This window comes from Penicillium mononematosum (genome assembly GCF_028829835.1).
Source record: "Penicillium mononematosum strain IBT 11891 chromosome Unknown utg000005l:1.0-9366267.0:1.0-9372171.0, whole genome shotgun sequence".
Lineage (NCBI taxonomy): Eukaryota > Fungi > Ascomycota > Eurotiomycetes > Eurotiales > Aspergillaceae > Penicillium > Penicillium mononematosum.
The window spans coordinates 5,948,236-5,973,886 of NW_026643275.1; the positions used below are offsets into that span (position 1 = coordinate 5,948,236).

At 49.0% G+C, this 25,651-nt stretch overlaps 13 protein-coding genes across 13 annotated transcripts; 6 read left to right on the forward strand and 7 right to left on the reverse strand.

The window, feature by feature from the left end:
* Positions 1 to 119: 119 nt before the first annotated feature.
* On the reverse strand, positions 120 to 1,667 carry N7519_010431 (FAD-binding oxidoreductase; the record flags this gene model as incomplete). Its single annotated transcript, XM_057297204.1, has 3 exons — positions 120 to 259; positions 318 to 1,479; positions 1,536 to 1,667. The coding sequence occupies 3 exons, from the start codon at positions 1,665 to 1,667 to the stop codon at positions 120 to 122; spliced, it is 1,434 nt and encodes a 477-aa protein (XP_057145086.1).
* A 717-nt stretch (positions 1,668 to 2,384) lies between these two features.
* On the reverse strand, positions 2,385 to 3,704 carry N7519_010432 (isopenicillin N synthase family dioxygenase; the record flags this gene model as incomplete). The annotated part of the gene is made up of 5 exons (XM_057297205.1): positions 2,385 to 2,489; positions 2,540 to 2,719; positions 2,779 to 3,165; positions 3,346 to 3,507; positions 3,564 to 3,704. 5 exons carry the CDS (start codon positions 3,702 to 3,704, stop codon positions 2,385 to 2,387), a joined length of 975 nt encoding a protein of 324 aa, XP_057145087.1.
* Positions 3,705 to 4,759: 1,055 nt separating this feature from the next.
* N7519_010433 (pectate lyase family protein) lies at positions 4,760 to 5,962 on the forward strand (the record flags this gene model as incomplete). Its single annotated transcript, XM_057297206.1, has 5 exons — positions 4,760 to 4,870; positions 4,937 to 5,163; positions 5,214 to 5,299; positions 5,362 to 5,447; positions 5,498 to 5,962. The coding sequence occupies 5 exons, from the start codon at positions 4,760 to 4,762 to the stop codon at positions 5,960 to 5,962; spliced, it is 975 nt and encodes a 324-aa protein (XP_057145088.1).
* Positions 5,963 to 6,935: 973 nt separating this feature from the next.
* On the reverse strand, positions 6,936 to 8,339 carry N7519_010434 (FAD-dependent oxidoreductase; the record flags this gene model as incomplete). The annotated part of the gene is made up of 2 exons (XM_057297207.1): positions 6,936 to 7,295; positions 7,353 to 8,339. The coding sequence occupies 2 exons, from the start codon at positions 8,337 to 8,339 to the stop codon at positions 6,936 to 6,938; spliced, it is 1,347 nt and encodes a 448-aa protein (XP_057145089.1).
* A 965-nt stretch (positions 8,340 to 9,304) lies between these two features.
* N7519_010435 (uncharacterized protein) lies at positions 9,305 to 10,981 on the reverse strand (the record flags this gene model as incomplete). Its single annotated transcript, XM_057297208.1, has 4 exons — positions 9,305 to 9,419; positions 9,590 to 9,644; positions 9,714 to 10,829; positions 10,885 to 10,981. The coding sequence occupies 4 exons, from the start codon at positions 10,979 to 10,981 to the stop codon at positions 9,305 to 9,307; spliced, it is 1,383 nt and encodes a 460-aa protein (XP_057145090.1).
* Positions 10,982 to 11,729: 748 nt separating this feature from the next.
* On the reverse strand, positions 11,730 to 12,116 carry N7519_010436 (nuclear transport factor 2 family protein; the record flags this gene model as incomplete). The annotated part of the gene is made up of 1 exon (XM_057297209.1): positions 11,730 to 12,116. The coding sequence occupies one exon, from the start codon at positions 12,114 to 12,116 to the stop codon at positions 11,730 to 11,732; it is 387 nt and encodes a 128-aa protein (XP_057145091.1).
* Positions 12,117 to 12,848: 732 nt separating this feature from the next.
* Positions 12,849 to 13,179, forward strand: N7519_010437 (uncharacterized protein; the record flags this gene model as incomplete). The annotated part of the gene is given in 2 exon segments (XM_057297210.1): positions 12,849 to 12,932; positions 12,949 to 13,179. Coding segments are annotated over 2 exon segments (315 nt in total), but the record flags the coding sequence as incomplete, so codon positions are not given.
* A 7-nt stretch (positions 13,180 to 13,186) lies between these two features.
* N7519_010438 (uncharacterized protein) lies at positions 13,187 to 13,402 on the forward strand (the record flags this gene model as incomplete). Its single annotated transcript, XM_057297211.1, has 2 exons — positions 13,187 to 13,262; positions 13,293 to 13,402. The coding sequence occupies 2 exons, from the start codon at positions 13,187 to 13,189 to the stop codon at positions 13,400 to 13,402; spliced, it is 186 nt and encodes a 61-aa protein (XP_057145093.1).
* Positions 13,403 to 14,781: 1,379 nt separating this feature from the next.
* N7519_010439 (phosphotransferase family protein) lies at positions 14,782 to 16,102 on the reverse strand (the record flags this gene model as incomplete). The annotated part of the gene is made up of 3 exons (XM_057297212.1): positions 14,782 to 15,466; positions 15,526 to 16,042; positions 16,096 to 16,102. The coding sequence occupies 3 exons, from the start codon at positions 16,100 to 16,102 to the stop codon at positions 14,782 to 14,784; spliced, it is 1,209 nt and encodes a 402-aa protein (XP_057145094.1).
* Positions 16,103 to 18,199: 2,097 nt separating this feature from the next.
* Positions 18,200 to 19,458, forward strand: N7519_010440 (purine-nucleoside phosphorylase; the record flags this gene model as incomplete). The annotated part of the gene is made up of 3 exons (XM_057297213.1): positions 18,200 to 18,328; positions 18,381 to 18,940; positions 18,984 to 19,458. 3 exons carry the CDS (start codon positions 18,200 to 18,202, stop codon positions 19,456 to 19,458), a joined length of 1,164 nt encoding a protein of 387 aa, XP_057145095.1.
* Positions 19,459 to 19,568: 110 nt separating this feature from the next.
* On the reverse strand, positions 19,569 to 21,043 carry N7519_010441 (SGNH/GDSL hydrolase family protein; the record flags this gene model as incomplete). Its single annotated transcript, XM_057297214.1, has 4 exons — positions 19,569 to 20,145; positions 20,196 to 20,306; positions 20,374 to 20,810; positions 20,870 to 21,043. The coding sequence occupies 4 exons, from the start codon at positions 21,041 to 21,043 to the stop codon at positions 19,569 to 19,571; spliced, it is 1,299 nt and encodes a 432-aa protein (XP_057145096.1).
* Positions 21,044 to 22,229: 1,186 nt separating this feature from the next.
* On the forward strand, positions 22,230 to 23,861 carry N7519_010442 (putative MFS transporter; the record flags this gene model as incomplete). The annotated part of the gene is made up of 3 exons (XM_057297215.1): positions 22,230 to 22,437; positions 22,485 to 22,547; positions 22,603 to 23,861. The coding sequence occupies 3 exons, from the start codon at positions 22,230 to 22,232 to the stop codon at positions 23,859 to 23,861; spliced, it is 1,530 nt and encodes a 509-aa protein (XP_057145097.1).
* Positions 23,862 to 24,368: 507 nt separating this feature from the next.
* On the forward strand, positions 24,369 to 25,417 carry N7519_010443 (sulfotransferase family protein; the record flags this gene model as incomplete). The annotated part of the gene is made up of 5 exons (XM_057297216.1): positions 24,369 to 24,445; positions 24,499 to 24,694; positions 24,759 to 24,884; positions 24,935 to 25,059; positions 25,123 to 25,417. 5 exons carry the CDS (start codon positions 24,369 to 24,371, stop codon positions 25,415 to 25,417), a joined length of 819 nt encoding a protein of 272 aa, XP_057145098.1.
* Positions 25,418 to 25,651: the final 234 nt, after the last annotated feature.

Sequence of the window (25,651 nt, forward strand, 5' to 3'; positions counted from 1 at the left end):
TTTTCTAGGTGAGAAGAAAGACCGAAAATGAAACAAAAATTGCTCGAAGAGAAGTCTCAGAACCCATCCAAAGAAAAAAGGTCAACCAATAGCCGCTTTAGTTCAAGCCCTCGCTCATCCTATTCCTTCTTGCTAACGGATGCGCCCGTTGGAATCGGTTGCATTTTGTGGAAAACGCTCTTCGGGTCGTACTTCGCCTTCACCTCTTGCAGTCTCTGGAGATTCTCGCCGTAGATATTGCTTACGGCAGAGTCACCAGCTGGGTACAACGTTAGTATCTATTGGGGTCCGAATATGTTTGGCTCAATCAGACTCACGTTCTGCGTAGTTGATGTACTGAGGCACGCTCGAATCAACGGCCTGGTCTTTTGTTCTGGTATCCAATTCAGCTTTCCACTTGGACTGTGCTTCTCGTGCCCAAGCGCGGTGCTCCAAATCTTTGGATGGGTCAGTCCATCGCAAATAGATGATCCCATTCTGAGTATGGTTTCGGCTTGCCAGCGCGGTTGCAGTCAACGGCACTTCGCAAATCTTGCGCATGTCAGTAAACTCAAGAATGATGGCAGACGCCTTGAGATCTGGTTCACTCTGGATCTTGGCCATGAAATCATTGAAGATTATCCTGGCAAAGTGAGGATCCAATGGCGGCTCATAGAAAATGCCCTTGAAAGACTTTCGATCACCGTAGGTCGCTTGCGGGTTCTGTAGGGTGTTCACCATAGAGTACGGGATCATATCAAGGGTATTCAGGACTGGCTCAAGGGCCGTGAAGCTGGCGAATTTCTTTTGGCCTTCTTCGCGTGGACCATTGTAGAAGCCAATGACGATGATCATCGGCCCAGATCCATCTGGTGCCATGGCGAAAATGGAAATCGCACCGAAGCGAGAGTCAGGTTTCGCCAGGGATTCGTTCAGTGCATCCATAACTCCTTCCAGCTTGTCGGGGGCAAATGCAATGATACCAGAGTACACTGGATCTTTCTGGTCATAGGCCTGGTAGGTGAAGTCTGCCACGACGCCAAAGTTGTAACCTGCACCTCGCAAACCCCAGAACAGGTCGACGTTCTCGGTGGCAGAGGCCGTGACAATACGACCATCGGCCAAAACAACGGTCGCTGACAGGAGATTGTCAATAGTGAGGCCGTACTCTCCGCTCAGCCAACCATAGCCACCTCCTAAAGTGAGTCCTCCAACGCCGGTGTGGTTCACGGTGCCCCCTACGGCCGCCAAGCCGTGGGCTGCACCGGCTTCGTCGACTTCCTTCCAGGTTGCTCCACCCTGGGTGGTGATCGTCTTCTTCTCGGTATCAACCGTCACTTGGTTCATCCGCGACAGATCAATGACCAGGCCGCCGTCGCTTGAGCTTGTGCCGGCGGTTGAATGACCTCCGCCTTTCACAGCAAGGTCGATACTATACTCTTGTGCCCACAACAGCGCGATCGAGATATCCGACGCATCAATAGGTTGGACTACGACGCCCTGCAATTTATCAGTTGGTCGTTTGTCATTTTGTTATGTTTTGTGTTCTTCCATACCGCATATTTCATTCCAGTGTCCGACCAGCGGACTATAACATCTTTGTAACTCTCTGATTCAGGTGTGTAGACAGTCGCTGCCCTTAGACGGCTCCGGAGAGCTTCGAAAGCTGTATCATTTATCTCAGGCATGGTTGGGAGCGGAAGAATTGGTCGGCACAAGAATTTACCCCGCGAACTTGTGGGTATTTCCCTATTTCCCTCGGAGTAACACCTGGAGTAGCACTTGTCTGACACGAAGCGAGGATCAACCTGAACTTGGTAAGAGTGTGAAACTGCTTTCGAAATAGTTGGTATTTTGTACTTTGCTTTCAATCTGCTCCCAAATATATGTAGCTGTTGTGGTTCACACGTCTCGGCCGTTGTTTGCCGTGGCTGTTTGCCGAATATACGAGTCAAGTGACTCTTGGGGATTTCTTGAAAATAACACAGATCTTTATGGATGGGATGAATTGGATCCTTGCAAGGGTGGTACTGGGTAGAATCATAAACAGATTGTAAAGCTGTCTATTTCCTGATGCTCGGAATAGAAGCCCATATTTATAGACTTCACTTCTACCATGTAAATAATTTCTCATTTTTTGAATTGGTAATGGAGTCAGACAAGCGAATAACAATGCTAAATTCTATTAACTGAAAGCAGCCTGGACTGAAATATTGGGATAGAACTCGATGTAGTTTGTATGTAAAAGGCATAAGCGTCAAACTGCATCGGCAGTGTTGATCTTTGCTTGGTCCAGATCCTTGGCCGAAATGCCGAGTAGATGTAGGGTCCCACTTAGCTTTGGAATCCCGATCCCATATTAATTACGGTGAATTAACTGGGATTCTCAACATTTCTTTCCTACCCTATTTTAGGACCTGCTGAGAATATTTTGCGTACAACTCGGGATACCACCGCTGGCCCACATCTGGATGGCTTAGGATGCGATTTCTCAAGTGAGCCTCGCCGAACTGCGATTCGTTAGTCCCATACATGAAAATGTGAGACTAGAACAACTCACGCAAGAATATAAAGGAGAAAGGAATTCACTCGGCACGTCAACTGCCCGTTTCTTTTTGTCGTCGGAGGCCGGAATACGCTGTACGATGTGAGCAGCGGATTCCTTGAGCTGATCTAGCGTCAAGTCTAGTCTCACGCCCTGGAAGAACGGGATACTATAACGCGTCTGAGAAGTGGGCGCCTAGGGGGTAGCAAGGTGTTAGAAAGCTCGTCCAGTAATGGATGGTATGGTGAACATACGATAACTCGGTGCGTTGTGGCCGCGCAAATCCCTCCAGTGATGGCTTCGAATCCTTGTTGGATATTTACAACAAGACTCCCCTCAATGGGAGGCACGTCAATCCATTCTCCCTTCTTATTGAGTACCTGTAGTCCTCCTGTGTTGTCTTGGGACAGGAAGGTAAAGAGACCCGCCGAGTCCTTGTGAGGGCCGACACCCTGGGAGTTTTGCGCTGCGGGTGGGTACTTCACAAACTTCAGCCGGCTCATATTACCCTTGAAGCCATCAAATGTCTCCCGCGGAAGGGACAGGCATTCCGCGACGAGGCGTACGAATGCTTGCGCCAGGCTATCAGTCTTCGCGATATATTCTTCAACCAGGTCTTGAGCCCCTGGGCAATCTGGATACTGCTAAGGGTTAGAGGTTGGGACGCAAGTCTAAGGGTGTGACTTCCCTGATTAGGTCCTTCAAGCCGTTGCCAAAATGGGTCCTGCTCTGTCCAGGGTTTCACGCCAGGGGTGCCAAAGTCAAATTGCTAGAACCACCGGGAAATTAGAACTGTGGCAGGTCCGAAAACGAAAACGAACTAAGCCCACCTCGCGGATGTCTATTTTTGTCGCAGTGGTCTCGGCACCGAGGCGAGTATAGCCAAGAAAAGATGGCGAGTTGATCATATTGCATTTCTCCTTGGCCTCTGTCGACAGGGCAAATAACTTGGGTAGATTTTCATGCGTATGATGAATTAGGCTCTGTCTCAAGTTTAGCTCAGCATATCTCGTTTGCTCGCATTGTTTGTCACGCGCACCTCTAATCCTGTGTTGGTCAAATACAGGAACCCAACGACGAAGATAGCTTCACGCAAATTCGCGAGCTCCTCATCTTTCGTCACGGAGTCATTGAGCCGAGCGAAGTCCACGATCGGCACGGATGAAAATGTCTCTGTCATTCCGCCTATTGCGATCAAGTGAAGTGATCTTGGTGATTGGGATTTGCTTTCCCCGCAGATTCACAGGTAATTATGCGGGGTGGAACAGGGATTACTCAGCCACGAGGCCGTCCACGGGTCCACGGGGCCAGTCCACGGGTGCTCGGGATGAACCTTGGGAACTTGTTTGGGGAATATTCCGTAGACTTCAAGGCCCAACTTGGATTTGCAAAATGAGTCGAAGATCTGAAGATCCCCGAGATCGAGGTTGTCAAAAGACTTGATTAACTAATGCGATCACGCCATTTCCAAGGTTGTCCCTTGTATTGTCGAACCGCACCATCAACATACACAGAAAACATTATATAGAACCCCTATTGCCAACATTGCCAACACTGAACTCCCATAGGAGGATAAAGGCTTACGTTCTAAAATTGGTCGATTGATGGAAATATAATCTCCCCCTTGATGCTTCTGAATGCCAAGATCGAGGTTTTCTCCTGAAACCATGGAGCCCTTGGCAAGAACCCACCCCTGACGTTTCAGATCATTTGTGGAAGTTCTTCCGGCGAAGTGGTCCTGTGAGGAAATGAAGAACCATTTTGTCGCCTGATTATTTTCCATCCAAACGACCTCCATCCATTAAGGTGTGCACGGGTATCCGGTCCGTGACCGTAAAGGGCTTAAGGCCGTTCTAGACTGGAGACTTATATCAATCTATGCCAAGCTTTGTGTCTCAGAGGCAACATGGCTGTCACAAAGCAGGCCCTTAGGCTGGCAATCTGATACGTGAGGCGTCGGAGAATTAATGCCATCACGTCCATCTCGGTAAATCTTCGGTTCGGGTTGGCCGGAAGAGATTATCCAGCACGGAAATTCTCTCAAGCTCAGGAGGATGGTGGATGCAGCTTGTCTCAGGAGCTCTATGGTCTCACGAAGCTCCTGGGTGGTATATAAACCCCTTCGGTCGACCGTGCTATACTCATGTTTTAAATCAACACTCTCACTCTCCACCAAAGCAACTTCGAGACTCAGTCCACTCTTTCATTCCTTCGAGATCTCTTTCTGTACCCACAATGGCTCCTTTCAACTTGATGGCAGTTTCTCTGCTCGGCTGCTTGTCTAGCCTTGCACTGGGAGCTCCTACTGCAACCACCAACTTCGGAAAGCGCGCAAGCGTCGATGATGTGAGTATCAATGCGCGAATTGTTCAAGCACCTTCTGGTCAACATCCTAACGTGGCTTTGACTTAGGTCGCTACTGGTTATGCCAGCGAGAATGGAGGCACCAACGGTGGTGCTGGTGGCACTACCACCACTGTCTCCTCGTATGCTGCCTTCACTGCTGCAGTCAGCGGAAATGATGCCAAGGTCGTCTTTGTTGATGGCCCCATCGAGAAGTCGGCCAAGCAAGTCCGTGTTGGAAGCAACACTAGCATCATTGGCAAGGACTCCAAAGCTATCCTGAACGGCTTCGGCCTGTATGTTGCCATTCGCAGTATCGATTTGATGTGATACTAAACCACTATAGCATGATCAAGGAACAGACCAATGTCATCGTCCGCAACCTTGGTGTCCACAAGGTGGTCGCCGAAAACGGTGACGCCATTGCTGTTCGTGAGTACAACCTGCTGAAAGATGTCTGTCTAGGAAACAGGAGAAAGGCTGACTGGGCTTAGAAAAATCCACCAACGTCTGGATTGACCACTGCGATGTCGCCTCTGACCGCGATCACGACAAGGACTACTATGATGGACTCATCGATGTAAGTTCAGGATCAAACAAACCACAGATGCAGGTGCTAATATAAAACAGCTTACCCACGCTGCCGACTTCGTCACTGTGTCCAACACCTTCATCCACGACCACTGGAAGGCCTCCCTGATCGGTCACTCGGACAGCAACAGCGATGAGGACACCGGTCACTTGCGCGTCACCCAGAACAACAACTACTGGTACAACATCAACTCGCGTGGTCCTTCCTTCCGCTTCGGTACTGGCCACATCTACAACAACTACTACCTGGACGTCTCCGACGGCATCAACACCCGCCAAGGCGCCCAGCTTCTTGTTGAGTCCAACACATTCGTTAACAGCAAGAAGCCCCTCTACTCTACTGACTCTGGCTATGCTGTGGCCAAAGACAACGACTTCGGTGGCGCTGAGAACACTGCTGAGGCTGGAACCCTGAAATCGGTTCCCTACGACTACAAGCTGCTTGGCTCGGCCAACGTCAAGGCTGCTGTGGTTGGTACTGCTGGTCAGACCCTCGTCTTCTAAGTGAGATAGTGAGAAATTATGTAGCAAGCGGGGAATCGCTGTCCGAGAAGCGCAATTTGTGTCTATTTTGTTCGAATCTGTTGCAATTTAGTCCTTAGCAAATATCTACCTTGTTTGTTTGCATTGATATCCCACAAACACCTTAGTACATAATATTATAGGGCTCGAGTTCTACTGTTGTATAGCAAATTCAGAGAGGTAGAGAAAAGAGTGGCGAGCTCGGACCACGCCAACGAGGCGACCCCCTGGTCTACCTTGTCGATGGACGGCGAGTCGATAGGAACGGAACTCATGGGAAGATGAGTCAGTACCTGATAACGCGGTGAGATGGCGCGAAGTACGTAGTTCATTATCCGCAGACCCATCCGCTATATATTATACTAGTTCATACTAATAATATCTTTAGGGATCACAATATCAGCAAATGACCCAGCAACATGAACTCTAGGCAAATACTATATGACCATATATGGCATTATCAATTGTCTGATATCAATCATTTGTCGTACTTTTATGGCTATTAGCTGCAGTAAATGGTCCAGTCTGTCTCAGAAAGTTTCCCTTATTTGAAGTCCGAATAAACGAAAGAGTTTAAAGCATTTGCGGAAATATCCATGGATATATCAATTTAAATATACAAGAATAGTCGGCCAATTATGCGGTCGTAGTCTTCCCGGATAGTCTTCCCCGATAGTCCTTTTGTATGTCCTTTTAGTGATCTTCTTTGGTAGTCTTCTCAGGCGGTCTTTTTCGATGTCTGGTTGTATGAATATACCTTGTCCCCTTCTCAGTTTGTTGGGTAGACAGCAGAAAAGGACCAAAAAAGGCTTAATTTGTGAATGCAACTTTTCTATGTATAATCAGGATATGTCAGGGAAGCTAATTACCGGGTACCCATAAAATAAAATGATCCACGCTCCAGTCCATGCAGGCCAATCCAAACTCCGCCACAGTCCTGTAAAATGCTATTTCTTCAGAGAGTACGGTCCCTCAGGAAAGAATTCAATGAAACCAAATCTTCACTGGGCGCTGGCGTGGGAAGGGCAATCTTAGTTGCGTCAAACTCCCATGCGGCCTCACGTGCGTGCTCGTTCGATTTGAGATGGAAAGACATCATCCACTCTTTCACTCTGCCCTCCAAGAATCCCATCTCACGGTTTCGTTCCCACATACGACGGGACTCTTTAAATGCATGGTTGATTGTATCGCGACGAAGATTCTCATATGCGTCAAAAGCCTCCGTCAGGGGCTCTGAGCGATAGCTGGCTAGAATTCGAGAGAACAAGATTGCGTCGTCCAGTGCGTATGCAGCCGACTCATCACGTGGGGGCATCTAATAACTTGTTAGAATGTAACAAACAGGGTTAGTATTTTCATGGTCGGGACATACCGCGTGTGCTGCATCGCCCAGCAAAATAACTCGGTTCAAGCACCAACGCCCTCCGGGGCGAACTTGATATACGGGATAAAGCATCCAGTCCGCTTTACTGTCAATAATTTCTTTAATACATGGAATAGCACATTTCCCAAATCGATCCCTGATCTCCCCGCGGAGGGCGCAGCGAATTCTGTTCTGAGTGGCCCAATCCTGACCAGGCTCTAGTCGATAGCGGCTGAGAGCTTCCGGACTGAATTGAACGATAGCAGCAGCGAAGATCTGTTCGCAATCACGGTCACAATAGCTCGCCAGCATTGAGCCATATCGTGAGATATTGAGCGATGATGTGCGGAAGTGAGCGGGCGATGAAAGTGAATCCGAGTCGATCGTGGCCTGCAAAAACGACAACCCCGTGTACTCAGCAGGCCGGCCGACGTCTACAAACCGGGTGCGGACCGCCGAGTGGACGCCATCGCAGCCGATGATCAAGTCCGCCACTGCTTGTGTGCCATCCTGGAAAAGCACGGCGGCTCTATCTTCGAATTCCTCCCCACCGATCACTTTCTTGCCGAAGACAACCTCCACATTCCGAGTCCGCTCCGCCAAGGTCAACATGGCTACCGACAGAGAAATACGCATGACTCTTCGACCCTTGTATCCGCCAAATCCCTTTCCTTTATTGTCTGTGAAGCTGATGGAGCCGATTGCGCGGCCCGAACGCATGGAGAAAAGCTCAATGGCGTCGACATCGGCACCGCCCTCGGGACCCATCCGGTCCAACTCATCTAGCACGCCTAGCTGGGCGAGATGTCTTTGGGCGACGGGGGTCAGATTGATGGCGCCGCCGGAAGTCGATAGTACATCATGTCGTTCGTAGACAGTAATTTTCAGGTTCGGTACGAAGTGAGAAAGCTCCCGGGATATGGCCAATGCACAAGCAATGCCAGCGATGCCAGCACCGATGATGGCGATATTCTGTGGGGGGCGAATTGGTGCCATTGGATGGACCGGGTATCTAGAGGGTGTGTGTCAAGCAGAGAGAGAGAAGTGCCGTGAAGGAAATTCTCTTGGCATGAGCTTATATCGCAAAATTTTTCCAACTGAAGATTCCGCTCTCTCCTCCAGAATTAATATATACTATGCACCTAAAAAAACTAACAGGCAGCCTAGAAGCCTCTAAAGATTCGGCCGGGGCAGGAGATCCTTCGGCATGTCAATCCGTGGATTCCGTAGTGGAGTCTCACACAACCATGGTTACCACCGATTTAAGTGTATACCTCACATCGGGGGGGTCGTTTATTGAAACGAAGTATGGAAGTATCTAGGTAAGGGTTGGCGAGTGGCGTCAAGTCTGGAGGAATATGGGAAGGTCCGTGGGATGTTTATACAAAGAAAATATGAGTTCAGAATTGATTGCGGAAGGAGCTCGGGGGGAAGCTAAGAACGGAAGGATCCCGTTGGACCGGAGAAATTGACAGCATCGTTTGTCCCTTTGTCTTACTTTCTTCCCAAGATTGACCATTTTGGGACTGGACGATCACTAGAAGACCAGTAGAAGACCACTCCGAGTCCTTACATCCACTTTTGACTGGATTAGCTCCAGTTATTTAGATTCACAACGTCCACCTGGGCAGTGCCCAGTTCCACTTCCATGACGTTCCAACTTTTTCCTTCTTAGTCTGGGGTTAAGTCGTGTGCTCTTTGATATTATATTGTACCTAGGTACCTCGGCAAGGATTTCAATGGCCCCATCTAACGTTCTATGCATATATTCCGGGAATATTCGAAGGTTATTGGCCCCCCTTTTGGTGCTTTTGTTGCGCTAAACTTAAAAGAATCTGGCCTGTCACAAAAATTCTATGTTTTTATATTGTTCTGCCTTTTCTTCGTTCTCATTCTTTTTTAACCGAGATACACCTTCTAACCCCAAACACTGGTGCATTCTGGGCAATATCAAACGCGGCTCATTCTCCAGTTCTCATTTCGGAACTCCAGAAGACGTCTGCTTCTGAGGCCGTTGGGGCACAGACGATTTTAAATTCCAGAAGGCGGTGAATGAACACAGCCCGCATATCCCCGCTGGGCCCGTTAGCGTTGGGACATGAAGAAACACGACAGGGGGTTACGAACCTAGTACACAATTCATTCCATAATATCCGATTTTTTCCGTGCCATAGCCCGAGATAATCGGCCCAACAAACATCCCTAGCGTCCAACTGATACTAGAAACCGATATCGCTCTTGAGTACCCGCCATTCGGGCCAAAGATTCCAGGATTCTCTCCTTCGATCTCATCAACAGCTTCTGCAAAATTGTTATGATCACTGGCCAATGGGACAATTCCAAAGAAAATGGAGAAAAAGAACAACTTACGAGTGGCTTCCATCATACCCACCCCGTTGAGCAAGCATATCACAATCCCGATACACGTGACAGATACGCTGTATATGATCGAACCAATCTTTTCTTCATAAGCCCAGGGAAACCGTTCGTCCCCAGGAACACCAATCAGCCACATTAAAGGTACCAGAAGGGCAAACCCGATCGTGGTCGGGTATCGAGTCCCCACCCGATCCTTCAGCCAGCCCACAGGAACACTAAGGAACACCGCGGGGCCTTGGAAAGCAGCAAATAACAAACCAGCGGGGAGACTTCCCCAATGAAACGCATCGCGCACGTGGAGGGGAAGGGTTGTGTCGAAGCTGGCGGTTAGAACGGCATAGCAGAAATAACTGACGACACCACCAACGAAGCGACCGTTGCCACACAAGCATAGATAGAATTGTATACCCGTCTTTTCCGATACACCTTGAGTGCTTACCTGTGGTTCTGGATCAGTCGATGGTGGCAACAGTGCCTCCCGCTCTGGATCCTGCCCGTCCGGTTCCGCGCGAACAGGTACGCTGGTTTCCCGCGACCGCTCTAGCATCAGACATCGCAGAATGACATCAAACACAATAACGAAAAGAACACTCGACCATGCCACCCAATACCCGCCTATGTCGAACAGAATGCCAGCCACGAGCGGTCCGCCCGATGTTCCTACGCCAATAGCAACAGTCACGAAACCATACATTTTGCCCAGCTCATCGGCAGGCACGTTGTCCGCCAGAGTAGCGAATCCTACCACCCAGAGACCAGTGCTGGCAACAGACTGTATAAGGCGACCGGCAAAGAGAGTGAACACTGCACTAACATTAATCGCCTTGCTGGGAATATCATCCGCGGATAGCCGCCACTCACATGAAGTCGCCACGGCGAGTATCAAAGAACCCACCAATGCGCCGGCAAGTCCGAATAACAGCCAGGCACGCTTCGCGCCCGAGCGGTCGGCATGAGACCCGATCAGGGGGCTTGCCACGACCATGACGAGCGCGGTCTGGGATAGCAGCGCTGTGCTTATGCGCTGGGTGAGCGAGACGTCGAGGCCCAGTCGATGCTCTAGCACGAACGGAAGAATCGGAACCAGAAATCCGTACAGATACATATCTATGGGCTGCGTCAAGATATGCCTTTTTCTTTGCTAAATTTGTGAATAGCCTACCGGTGAGCATGGCCACTGCCATTGTCGCGACAATGAAATAGGTGGATGATCGCCATCGAACACCCCATGGCTCTTGTTGGTCTGAAACGGCTCTCATAGTGTTTATGGGTCCACGGGTTGTTTCGCAGCTTAATGATCGGTTCTGTGGAAAGAGGGGGGCTGTTCTTGGATTTTACACAGACCAACTACCCCGGCCCCCTCCCGGTCTAGCCCTGAAAAGTAGAACATAGATAAACTCGCTTATTAATGTCTAAATTGAGATGCATTACCCCCTGTGGAAGGATTTTAGACGATTCTACGTGACTCATCACGCAATTGTCTGACATGTTCCGGCTAAGCCGTACGCGGTGGTGGATGCGCCATCCCTGGCTTGTCAAAATCTGTCGGCACAGCAAGGGCTTGCATTAGTTGCGCCACGGCTGGACCATTGGATAGATCAGCCACAAAGGGAAAAAATCGGTCAAACGCAATACGTTTGCAAATACTGCTAATCAAACAGAATAGTCTAGATATCGACTATTTTGAGTGTACGTATATCGCCGTCGATATGCACTATCGAGTACTCCGTAGAGATCATCGCGTTACTGGCTGGTCAGTCGCCGACGCGGCACGTGCTATAACACGTGAAAGCCACGTATCTACCAGAAACAGTTTTCCAGGATGTCAAATAAATTCTATCATGCTTGATGGCGTTAAAATATTCGTTGACTCGTGATACGTTGCATCATATCACTTAAAACACATGTTCGCCGCTTGCCGAGATCACATTCCCTTCCCGCAGTCCGCATCGCAAAAGGTATAGAAGAAACGGGGTGTATACAAAGACAACATCGCAATAAACCCTTTCACATTAAAGTTTCTTGATGGCAAGCCAGCGTCCACTCGCCATCCGACCCTTGGCTCCAAGTCGTCGAGCCCGAGGCAGTGTATTCTTTCTTCCCGCGTACAGCGCGGACCTTGTATGTGACGACGCCTGCCATCAGGTCGACGATGATGACTCGTACCTCCTCGAACTGATAGGCGTCGAATCGGTGAAATGGTGGCCGGACGGCCTTCTTGAAAGCGTCCTCGTCTTCGAGTGTGACGATGGGCATCTGTGGGAATAGGAAACAAGCTTCGGGATTGCTGAGTTTCCAGATGGCTGGTGCGGGATCAGCAGACGTGAGGGCAGTCCAGAGCGCACGCTCTTTGTTGAGGAGGTCCTCGCGGATACGTTCGTGCATTGAAGGCATGGTTGGTATATAGTTATTGGTTGTGCTGGATTTGGCTGATGAGGGTATCGAGGAAACACGCTGGTTGAACTGTTTTGCGATGGAATGCGAAAGAGACGGTATCCTTAGACAAATGTTGTAGAGACGACAAAAAGTAATAATCAACAATGATGTTGCGCGTCCCTGGCCTTGATTTTATTGTTTCGCCGTCTGGTACCTATATTAAAAATGACGTCAGATGACGTTGAGAACCAAACAATTTAATCTCCGGGGATCAGCATGTCTAATAGGATTCAGACTCTAAGTACTCTGTGCGGAGTACCTACAACATAAATAGATATGCTCGACATGCGTCATACTCCATGTTCAACGTCTGGCAGTCACACGGTGGCTGAAAACCCCTGGAGGCGCATCCACAATTGACCTCTCTGCGTGCATCCACGGAAATGCAGTTTCGATTTTGCTGGGTTGATGCTCATCACCAATAAGATGAGATTATTGTAATATTTTTTGGGGTGACCTTTGCGCCGATACTTGGATACGGCCACGTTGCACATGTACCTGTACCATATTTTCCCATTTGAAGTTGCCTTAATAAAGGCGCTCAGACTACACCACAACGCCAACTACGGTAAATCGGCTGCCGATAATGCTACGTTTGATGCCGGTTTAAGCTCCCAACCTAACGTATTTTATAAGTGAGTGGTGTGAAGGATATGCCCGGGCATATATTCTACGACTCGGCTAAAAGACCGTGATGGAGACTTGCGTCGTTCTGTCGGGGAACCGACCTTCCTTAACCTATTGGCGAACAAGCTATGCTCTAGGTGGCACATAGTCTGGTGTATTATAGGCGGCAGCTGCTAGCGGATCTATTGGTGGCGTTCGCCTTCTACTTATATATGGTGCCGATATCCACAGAACTGGTGGGAAATATTTCACGGTTTCACAGACGGCTTCTGTGTCTAAAAACTATGAAGTGCTTAGGCTTCTTCCTGAAACAGGCGCCGATGTGAATACTTTTGGTGGATACTGTCTCTGCCCTGCATTTAGCCGTATTGTATGGCCGAGCTATATCCTGTGAGCTGCTGATGAAGAATGCACACTGGAGCTTAGAGGACCGCAAGCCTAGTCATCTGGCTGAGTGGAGACTTGATAATGCTTGTGGTATTCTATAAAACTGCCGGGAGCGATAAGAGCGCGGTTGGCCGAAGGAAGATTCGGAGAGTGAGTGGCCAGATGTTGAAGGCGATGAAATCGATAAAGATGAGGATGATGACGATAGTGATGAGGAGGAAGAGGCGTAGGAAATAGAGGATGGCGATGATGGCGATGATGACGATGATGTATAGAAGGTAAACGTGGAGGGAATTCCTATACTCGTCATCCCTTATCGTCCCGTTGCGAATTCGTAGGGGTTGTATAACTGGGGAGGCGAAATATAGATAATAAACCTGTCATTATGATAAACCGTATATTATACTTCCCTTAACAATAAGCGAAAATTGTAGTTAGTCCTGCTATCGGAAGTTATGCTAAACGATTAATATGATGTCCACTTTTGCTAGTCCTTACTCTCGCTAAACCAGTGCTGTTCTATGTCTGATCACGACTTACTTGCGGGAAGGAATTGTTATATTGCGATACCTCTGCTGTATATATGTTGTCATTGAGCATCATGCTTAGCTTCAACAATTTCGTGCGCCATTTTGTCCTTTCAACGAAATCCACTTCACACCCACTCCAACACTTAGACTCCGGTTCGCTGATGTCTTGGAGGTTTCCCATTTGACCGGAAGGCCAAAGTCCATCCTTACAACCTTTGTAGTCGATGTGTGCATTTGGTTGCCTCACTTCCATTTTCTATCACTCCGGTCCTTCCTATCGAACTAAGCTATATGTGATGTCGGATGAATATTAACCCTTCCAATTTAGACAGTAGCGCGTCCGTCTTTGTGTGAGTTTGTTGTTACCGGGTCGACATGCCAATACTATTATAAGGGCCTATGGTAATCGCACAAGCCTATCGCACAGCTGACTCTTAGGACCAGAGGCGGGCTCATCAGCGCTGCACCTGGTATCTATCACTAAAGGAAGATGACTAGTAGATAATCGACCGCTATGGGCAGGCTATTGTTAAAGTTTTGCACTTGTTGAATCTCACACCTCGTAACCTTGTACCCATACACGTCTCGTCGAGTAGAGACATTTTTCCCCAACCAACCTATCAAGTGCCCTGGTAAGGTAGTGGTATGATTCGCGCTTAGGGTTCACCCAAAGCAATATTGCGCGAGGTCCCCGTCAATCCCGGGCTCGGGCCCTTTGTTCCTCTTTTTTTTTTGGGCTTTCTTTTTTTAATCATACTAATCAATATTCTGTCCGCATGAGTCATCCCTGGACTCGCACCATCCAGGATCCACGCCAATTCGGACCAAGGCCCCAAAACTGTCTCCCCGAAGCAATGTGTTGTCCCGGCCCAGTTCTTCCAACTGGTCAGTCTATCGCAGCATAGACCACACAACCAACATGAACTAGACTCGGAGGAGAGCTCTTGACCCGGTAGAACATCACTTGAGTTCTGACTATGGGGGATCATAAAGGACCTCATATGGAGCCACTTTTGGGAGTCATAGGCAAGGAAATAAATTCTTTGAAGAAGAGACTAACTATTAGGATGGAATGCCAATTATGATGTGCTCCCTTGGGAAAGTCTTTCCACTACCTTTGCATACCATCCCGGCTTTCCTCGCTGATATAACCTCATGGCTGTAGCCAAATACTGTCGATTCCGGTCTTGTAAGGCCGTTGACAGACGATAGCCCTCAATGAGGCCCATTTCTCTTTCCTTCTCGGCCACCATAGCGATATAGACTTCTCTATCCGCAAATTTCTGGATATCTCCTGCATCATTCGGGTGACCTTTGTCATCATAATTCCAAGGTGCATCCATAGCAGGTGGTACTATAGACAGGGTCAAAGGGAATTCGCTGGATATTTCCCAGGGCCCTGCAAATGCGGCTTCCCAGTCGATAACACCTAGCAACTTGTACTCATCGTCGAAGATCATATTGTTATGGCCGAAGTCACCGTGGTGCAAGGGAAAAGGACCTGTATTTCGGACAGAGAGGCTTTCAGCCAGACTACCGACGGAAGATCTGAAGGAATCTGCAGACGAAGATAATTCATCGGCAAGAGAGCCCGCTGCCTCCTTCAATCTATCCTTAGATAAACCGAACTCAACATTGGCCGCCCATGCCTTGAAGAACTCGGCAGCCGTTTCGAAAGGACCGCCTATTCCAGGAATAGGCCCTTGCTCAAACGAACCGTCCTCGTTTCTGTGGAGGATAGCCCCGATTTTCGGTAGTTGCACACTCGAGAGCTGAACCTAAAGCGACGATTTAGCAAGATATCTGTCTGACAAATCTTGAACTAGCTGTAAGGTGCCTGTATCTCTGCCATCCGATACATAACGTAATTTTTGTGGGTAGAAGGTATTTTCATACCGAAATCTATTCCAGCGTTGCCCTTAAGGCAGTCCATCAACATGAATTGGGCATTCACTCCGCAAGCTGGGTCGAGTTCGATGGCATGGACTTGCGGGACAGGGATATTGGTGTGCTCCTTGACGAGCAAAATCATACTGTGCTCGAGTTTCATAACACTTTCCGCTTTTTTCGAGCCATCTCTATTCCGGGATAAAGATTGCATCCGCAGTCGCGCTACCCATTGCACATTGCCGTCGAATTCAATGATGCGGACCATATGATTGAATCCGAGACCAATATCTGGCAAAATAATGCACCCTTTTCCACCTCGCACGGTGGTCGCGTATTCCGTAAGTGCTTTCCAGATTGTGGAATCGATGAAGATTTGCCCCCTGGAACGCAGCGCTTCATCCGTGAGAGATGAGAAATAGGACCATCGGTAGCCTGCAAAAGCATCATTGACTACAATATAATTAGTATGAGCGCATGCAATTATCTGACCTGGATAGGCGCACAAGACATATTTTCCTTAGGGAAGCTTTTGAGCTTTTTCTGCGATCTTCTTGGGTGATGGGGATGGTGTCATTTGAAATGGGCGCTTGAGGGATAACTACATTCAAATAACGGTGAGACTGGGAGTCGTGGCATGGACCCCTTGGGTTGTAGCCCGGTAGACCAACAAACTGGTATCTACGATACATACCCTGACATTTTTTTTCATTCGAGATTCAAGTAACGGCTAATAATGGCGAGAATAGCAATAACAATTCCGAAACCGTTCATAATATCCTGGGGTCTTCGCTGGGTTGATAACTTGATGATCGTGCGCCCTCTGGGCTTGGGTCCCTGGGAATTGACTGTTTGAATCTCGATTTTTATTTTGTCACGAGCAACACCCCTACCGGCAGTACCGACAGGCCTTGGTTCGAGGATGCCCATATATGTTAGCGGATTGTACCGTAACCGACTAAGATGGTCTGTATGTGACGGTATTATCCCTGGCGAACTTTAGGATCTCACAGAGCAGTGCTTGAAGAAAATCCGTCTCAATGGCAGAGACTCTCTCCTTCGGGTCCTTAGTTTCTGGCCTTAAACCTGTGACTTGGGTATCGTAGGCTATGGATTTAGCATCGTATGTGGTCAAATATTTCTCCATTTGACCCATTTTCTCCACCCAAGAAAGCCCGGCATCATTATTAATAATAGGGGTTTGTCTATGGCGTACCATGTTCGAGGCATCCGACGCTCTAGGTAGGACTCTTTTTCCGCAGTCGACTTTGTCAACTTCAGGGGGCAATGTTGTGGATATAAGAACTGGTTATAGATGAGCGCTTGGACCTGGCACTGCTAAAAATGGTAGAAGGTTAATCTCTTTGCAAAATATCTAAGAAAACGACGATTGGGGACTGACTTGTCGAGGCTTGGGTGGGGATAGTCAAGTGATGACTATCCCTCATGGATGATGACAGTTAGGATGTCGGCACGATATCCTAGGCGGGAAGGATGTGGTTGTGACGGTCGTTGTTGTGGAATAAGGATAGGGAATAAGGACAGGGAATAAGGAGAAGAGGGGCGGAGAGCAAGAGTAGAGTAAGAAGGAAGTAGAGGAGAGGTCGAGGTAGATAGTTGATTGCGATAATTGTTTTGATTCTGAATTTTACAAGGAAAGCAGCCTTGGAATCAAACACCATCATCCAAACAGTGGCATAACGACATATGTGACAGCTCTAGGGGATACACACTATTCGTTTTGCCTACTACTTGCTTTCTCTTCTGATCAGGATTCAGTGTGGTTTCTTGACGCGAGCGAAGTCGGAGGGCGTGCCCTTGGAGCCAGCTAGGCCCTCAGAGTCCATCTATCACAGCGAATCGAGATACTACACCAAATCAGCATTTCATAACGAACCAAGTCTCACTGCGTTTTACTAGACACAGAACGGCAGATATCCGGACTCACCCACAGGTCTGCAGAAAGGTAACCCCATCTCACACTCTATTTCTTCATATCGTCTAACCAGAGCAGGCCTTTGACCAGATGGAGCCCAGCATAGATGCCAAGTTCGATGAACACGATGTCGAGCAGAATGAAAACGGGTAGTGATTGCCAGTGAGCTTAACTGGTACCGCGCGAGTTCCCTCGGCAAAGGCCAACGGCAATAAGTTCGGGAGACCATCAAGCTGGCTCTGTTATCGCTGCATCTCTTCCAATGTTTTACACAATTACCGAAGTGGACCCGCCGGCAAGCTCCGATGCTTAACAGCAAACCGTCTGGGAAAGAATTGTGAAAATCCCATCTCGGTTGACCCACATACAAGTGCAAAAGGCCAGTCAAAAGCCAGGTACCAATCTCTTGTGTTCCCCACACATATCTAGCACGAATAAGATTCTATCGAAATGGCCGATAGGAGGAACTCCGATGGTTTTTGGCCGGATTGCTCCACTTTGTGGCGTTGATCTTGCCCGAGTCAGGTAACAATATGTCTACCGATCGGCGATGGGCCCTCTATAGCGTGAAAGACGCAAGGGCGCTACAAAATCTGCACGACTCCACGGAGTACAAATAAGAGGCCTCGGGGTGCGTGTGCAGGAATAAAGTTCCAACTGCAACTGTCCTCACCATGCGTTTCCTTCAAACCTTGACGGCCTCGTTGCTGCTCACTGGCAGCTCACTATGCGCCGGAGCTACTGGGACCGCCCAAAAGGGTCACCATGGCGCAATTGCTCCCAAGGTGTTCATTGTGTCAATGGTATGTGCGGTTCCACGAAAGGAAATGCAGCTTCGCTAATAGATTATGACAGTTCGCACCTGAAGCTGAAGCTTGGTGGAACATCCCCGAATTCGACTTGCTTGCCCACAATATCACCATCCCCGGTCTCTCGCCTCTGTTCCCGGACGTCTACTGTACCGAGAACTACGATGTTTGCCAGCTTGTCACCGGAGAAGGCGAGATCAATGCTGCTGCTACTGTCACCTCCGTTGCTTTCTCCCCGCTGTTCGATCTCACCCAAACCTACTTCTTTGTCGCGGGCATTGCTGGCATCAACCCCATGAAAGCCACTACTGCATCCGCTACCTTTGCTCGGTACGCGATCCAGGTCGCGCTGCAGTATGAAATTGATCTCCGCGAGCTTCCCAGCAACTTTTCCACCGGATATATTGCGCAAGGTACCGAATTCCCAGGCCAGTACCCGACCAGCATCTACGGCACAGAGGTCTTCGAGCTGAATGCCGACCTTCGCACAATTGCCGCCGATTTCGCGCGCAAGGCAAACCTTTCCGACTCTGCCACTGCCCAGGCTTACCGCGCCCGCTACAAGACTCCCAGTGGGAAATACAAGGCTGCTACCCTGCCCCCCTAGTGTTGTTGAGTGCGATGTCGCGACCTCCGACGTGTACTACAGCGGCAATATCCTCGGCTCGGTGTTTGAAAACACCACCAAGGTGTTGACTAATGGGACGGGCAACTATTGCGCAACTGCACAGGAGGACAACGCCACCTTCGAGGTCTTGCTCCGATCCTCCATCCACAAGTTGACTGATTTCTCCCGCATTATCGTCATGCGCACTGCGTCGGACTTCGAACGGCCCTACCCCGGTGCACCGGCAACCTACAATCTGTTCCAATCCTCGGAGCAGGGCGCATTCGAGCCGGCTATTGAGAATCTTTATGTTGCTGGTATCAAGGTTGTGGAAGGTATTCTGGACGGCTGGGATGCTACCTTTGCTGCTGGTGTCAAGGCCAACAACTACATTGGTGATATCTTCGGTTCTCTTGGTGGTGTTCCAGACTTTGGTCCTGGACGCAAGCAGGCTCTTATCGGTGGCGGCGCTTACAGAAAGCGCAGCCTTCAAAACAACTTCAAGCGTCGCGTTTAAAGATGCTCTGACCTTCCACCGGAAAACTTGAAGCTTCAATTTTTGGTCATGATTTGAAGACTATGTACCTATATTTGCATCTGTGAGATCTGAAAATAGCCATGTGAAGTTCACTCGAATAGCCCGAGAGGGAAATAATCAGCCAATGCTTGATACCCGGCCACACTAGGATGAAGATGGTCCCCTGAGTTATACGTTTCCAGCAGCTGAGATGGCACCTCCGGATCCCTCAACACCTGATCAAAGTCCAGTACCGCATCAAATACGCCACTTTGCCGGATGAATTTATTAATATGTTGACGAGTCCTCTCCCGCTCGGGACTTGAGTAAGGCTGCACATAGTCGGAGCTCGCCGGCGAGCCGAACGGTGTGATAGTAGCGCCAAATAACGGAATTCCCAGGGCATGCACACGTGTCGCGATCTGTTTATACCCCGCGACTAGTTTATTCCCAATCTCCGCCTGTGTAGCTGCATCACTATCAGCGGCGCCAATATCATTGACGCCTTCGAAGATCATCGCATATCGCACTCCAGGTTGTGCCAGGACGTCCCTGTCAAGACGGCTGATCACATTTGGACCTAGGCCATCTTGCAGAATTCGATTTCCGCCAGCGGCCTGGTTGAGAATGGCGATATTTGAGGTGGGCTTATGCTTTTGCATTCTTGCCAGCAACAAATCCGGCCAACTATATTCCGTAAGCCATAAACATGCACAATAATAGGACGGCCCACTTACCGATCATTGCCATTTGTAGTGCTTCCTCGTCCATCGGTGATACTGTCGCCAATGATCACGAACCCACTGGATTCAGAGGGTAGCCGAGCCTCGACTCCGCTGATGAAGTACCTGAGATGGGGGTCAGATCCAGCTTCGCATTTGGAGTAATCAGAAGCCTTGCGGGGAAAGGACCCACCAATGATCTGTGCTTTGGACAGATGAGTCGGTGAGGTTCTTTCCGCCAGTCCAATCCCCAAAAGCCAAGTATGAAGTCGTTCTACTTCCAGGGTGGCCAGTAATAGCGAAGCCGTGCTGTCCCTCTGCGAGATACATGTTGATCATGAGAGCGGATTGGGCCTTGACAGGGAACTTTATTGGGTCGGACACAGCCAGCCCACCGTTCGGGATGTCCACATCTGGACTACCATTGAAGGACACAGTTTTCAACGTCTCTGTCTGTAGACCACTGACTCCCACCCGCTGTCTCTCTGGTAGGCCGATAGTCACATTGGTGATCTTGAGCTCATTCGGCCCAAATGCATTAGACAGTCGAATGCGGATCTCCTGTGCAGCTAACGAAACCTGAAGCGTTTGGCGAATGGTAGTATTGCCGAAGACCGCGGTGGATCCATTCTGTACCCCCACAGTCAGTATCGAGGCATTGGTCATTGTGATAATGGCATCCCACGTACATATGGAATTGGGGGTAGGTTAGCGGGCTCGACCAGCTGGGGCATAGTAGTCCATATATTCACCCAATGTGAGTTTTCCGCTTTGTCATAGTTTACTCGGCTCGGCAAAGGGTGTGAGGATACTAAGTGGGCGCATGACAGGGCGATTAGAAATATAGATCTGAGTTGAAACATAGTTGTTGCCGCAGGTAGTAGACCAACTAATATAACAGTCACCTTTTCCCTCACATCTCGAATCGAACCTCAATGTGCAATTTATAGCTCTTTTCCCTCATGATTGTGTCCGGATAATGTGGGTAAATTCTATCCGAAATTTGGCTCCTCTATTTCTCCGCTGCAAATCCTCTCCGCAAACGCGAATTGCGGGGAAGTGGGTAAATGCAGCTACTTACTCTCATTGCCGACATCATGGATAATTGGGTAAATGTCAATATTCTGAACAATAATAGCGGTAGATGTTAAAAGTAAAGTTGTCTTTGTTCTGTACTACAATGGCTCAGGCTAATGCTGTCTTCGCTAGGGCCACGTGCACCTAAATGAATAGACGGGTATTCTTATTTACATCGAATATTAGCGACGCATCGATTGGCTCGTGGTTCGCATCTTGAAGATTGGAGGAGTCGAAATCCAGGTACTATTTAGGAACAATAAGGAATGATTCGAATTGAGTTTATGCTGGGGTGGTGACATAGATGCTAATATCTCCTAAAGGAAATATATAAAAGCTCCAATAAAGTTCAAGTCCCTGACGGAAAGAAAAAGCTTTCTCGAGGAAAAAGGTCAAACTCGCTGTCATATTCCAAGACGGTGGCTTGAACTGGGAGAGGCGATAGGTTTAAATGTGGTGAGGTCATGCGACGGATGCAACCCTACTTTGCACACCGGAATGGGAACCCCTAATTACAGACCTTCTAGATCTTCCAGCTATGTGCAGAAATATCTAGAAGGAATTTTAAGAAAAACCGGTGAGACGCGATCTGCATGGGATATCAAGGGAAGAAAGGGGCGGTTTATCTGCGATACGGGCATCGGCGAGATAGGATTCGAATCAAGCTCGCTAAAAAGTACTTACATTTGTCCCCGCAGATAAGCCTCCAAGCAGCCCCCAAAGTCCGAATGCGACCATCTCAGGCGATCTTTGCCTGTTCAGCTAAACCTTCCATGATGCGGAGAAACGTGGGGGTGATATCCATGCATGGGTAATGCAACATTCCCGAGGTAATCTTATCTAATAGAGCAAGGGGATGTCACCTCTCGCTTGATAAGAGGATGCTCGCATCTGGACGTTTATAACTTTGACAGGTGGTGCACCGACTTCGCCTTTTTTATATTTTGTTGTCTATAGCACCTTGGATACAACATGTCGAGTGCAGAGCGCGCACCGTCGCCTAATGGCACAGTGAAGAAAACGAACACCTTGGGCACTACTGAGGAGCCCAGTATGCTGAAAGGTTATGGCTCTGTCCCGGGGGTGATGGATGAGGTGACCCGTGTCGTGGACCACAAGGCTGAACGGCGTCTCTGTCGGAAGTTTGACTATCGTCTACTCCCTATCCTAGCAATTATGTGTATGTCTATCTAAATTTGTCACCCATGCAGGACTGACTGGCAACAGATCTATTCAATGCTCTAGACAAGGGAAATCTGGGAAATGCAGAAACTGATGGGATGAGCAAGGGTATGTGAGGTCCTCGATCCAAGCGGCAGGCACTGGAGACTAATTGAACGGTTAGACCTGAATTTCAAGCCGAATGAGTATAATCTCCTGTTATCGATCTTCTTTGTTCCATTCGTGCTTTTTGCACCGCCCTTCTCGATGCTTGGAAAGAAGTTCAGTCCAGCGCGCGTACTCCCAATCCTGATGTTCTCCTTTGGTTCCTTCACGATGCTCTCCTCAGCTGCCTTCAATTTCAGTGGGATGTTTGCCCTGCGCTGGTTCCTGGGTATGTCCGAGGCTGCATTCTTCCCGCTGGTCATCTACTACTTGACCACGTTCTACCGTCGTGGCGAGCTGGCTCGTCGTCTGGCTGTTTTCTACGCCGCGTCGAATATCGCAAATGCTTTCTCTGGGCTCATTGCGTTTGGAGTATTCCAGATCGAGGGATCTAATATCCCCAATTGGCGCTACCTGTTCATTATCGAGGGCGGCGTCACTGTTCTATTCGCTATATTCGCCTTCTTATATCTCCCACGGAGCGCCGCCGAGGCGAAGTTCTTGTCTGAGGAGGAGAAGGCACTAGCTTTCCACCGAATTCAAGTCGACTCTAGTGCAGTGGTCAACGAGGAGTTTAGCTTCCGCGAGGCCCTCGGCATCTTCAAGCACCCTAGTACATACGCCTTCTTGTGCATTGAAATCTGCCTCGGTGTTCCTTTGCAAGGTGTCGCGCTCTTCATGCCGCAGATCGTCGGAGGGTTGGGTTATCCCACTGTCAAAACCAACCTGTACACCGTTGCCCCAAATGTAACAGGAGCAGTGATGCTGCTCGTGCTCGCCTTCTCCTCTGATTGGACCAAACTGCGATCACCATTCATTGTTCTGGGCTTTATGCTCACTTTCTCCGGGTTCATGATCTATGCATCCATTGATGATGTCCAGAAAGACATACAGGTTGCCTACTTCGCAACTTTCATGATGACTTGGGGAACGTCCGCCCCATCTGTGATGCTCAGCACGTGGTATAATAACAACATCGCCCACGAGGGTCGCCGTGTACTGTTGACTAGTATCGGCGTGCCGTTGGCCAACTTGATGGGCTTGGTGAGTAGCAACTTGTTCCGGAAGCAAGATGCACCTAAGTATATGCCAGCGCTGATCAGCGTTGCTGCCTTTGGTGCTACGGGCGCTTGTTTGACGGCTTCTCTGGCACTATACATGTGGCTGGATAACAAGCGACGCGACCGTAATGATGGAGTCACCATTCGGGCACGGGATATTCCAACGGAGCGAATGAGAGACGGGCCGGCATCTGCCCAGTTCCGATGGTTTTTGTAAATGGAAGATTGGGAAATCCTGTCTGTATTTAGTTGAGCGAAATCAATATCTGTCCATAAACCCCGTGTTCACTAATCCTGTAAACTTCACGATAACCTATGTAGCAGATTCCCTCTGCCACTTCTTAGCTTTCCCTTTCCGTTTCAGTGCTCGCCTCTTGCCGCTAAAGACCCTTCGGGGTTGAGCCGAACGCCCTGTACTAAGTCTGCTCACCCTGACTCTGAGCACCTTCATCAAAGCGACCGTCCCAAATAGGAAAGCCCACTGGCCAGAGGAAATGCACTATGTACAGAGTAGAGCTTCCTTTATTGGGGGTAGCTAGAGCCAGCCAATAGGACAGACTATAAGTCTGACATCAGCTCTCCGTTGTCAACTCGTATTGCCTCGATGTAGGAAACCTTATGCCGAGCGGCTTATTTCAGCCCCACGGCTCCCCGGGCGCTTCCACTGGCGAAAACTCAACACCTTGTCCTTGCGAATTTTTTTTTGAAAGGAATTTCATCCAATATGTCGCGAAAGGTTGATCAGATGCCGATGCCGGCAGAGGTTCTGCCGATGAAAATTATCGTTGCAAGTCCTAGTCGGTACGGAAATGTCGACTCCCACGGGTGAATTCCGATGCTAACGAAGTTGTTAGTTCAGGGACATTGGGACTCTACCAGGCAATGCGAATCTTGGGTTACAAGACATACCATTTCTATGAATGTATTACCGTCCATGGTCTACCCCATATGGAAATCTGCTCGGAAGCGATCACTGCTCAGTATAACAGACTCTCTGGGGTGAAGAAGTACGACCGGGCCGATTACGATAAATGGTTGGGAGACTACGACGTAAGTTCAATTTTTCAATCATGCGCGTTTGAGAGAAGCGCAGCTGATTCGTGTTGTCACCTAGTGCCTCGTTGAAATCCCAAGCATGATGGGACCAGATTTGATCGAGGCCTACGTCGACGATCCCGATGTGAAATTCATCCTCACGGAGCGAAACCCAGACAAATGGGTCACTTCTGTCAATAACACGGTCGGGGTTGTGATCGACATGCCTACCAATTCCCATTCTCTATCCTTAAGTACTTCGATGCGACGTTGTACCGATTCCTCGCCATGAACGAACTCGTTTACCGGGCAATGTCTGGATGCACTAGACCTGGTGACGCAGAAAATGCTCAAAATCTGCGCAAGCATTATACCGACTAGTATGTACCGAAAGCAGAAGCAACTGTTATTTTGAAGATCTATTACGCTAACACCACCATCAGCATCAAAAGAGTGAAGGAAATCATCCCGGCTGACAGGTTGTGCTATATACGACTTGAAGATGGCCTCGACTGGGAGAATATTTGCCCGTTCTTGGGTGTTCCAATCCCAGAAGAAGCGTATCCCGGCCGCAATGAGCCCGAAAAGTTTCAGAAATTGGTTCAGGAATTTCTTCAGCCGAAGATGATGGCTGCTGTTATGAGGTTAAGCGCTGTTGCTGTCCCAGCGATCGGAATTCTAGGGTGGGCTGCTGTCAAATATGGGCCATCAGCCCTTGCAGAGCTGAAAAGACTTTGATATTTAACATATTCAGTCAAGACCAAAATACTGTCGATGCCCAGCCCTAGGTCCGTTGTCAAGAAGGACTTGAAAGAGGAAGCAGAAAGCAGCAAGGCGGTGCTGGCAGCCCTACCCGTCTACCGGTGGACCTGTGTTGTAGGGAGAGAATCCCGGAGCTTCCTCGGGTGGATGTCACACTGATGTACTCTGTACCTGAACATCTTTGCAACATTTGTCTCTTTGTTTTTTTTG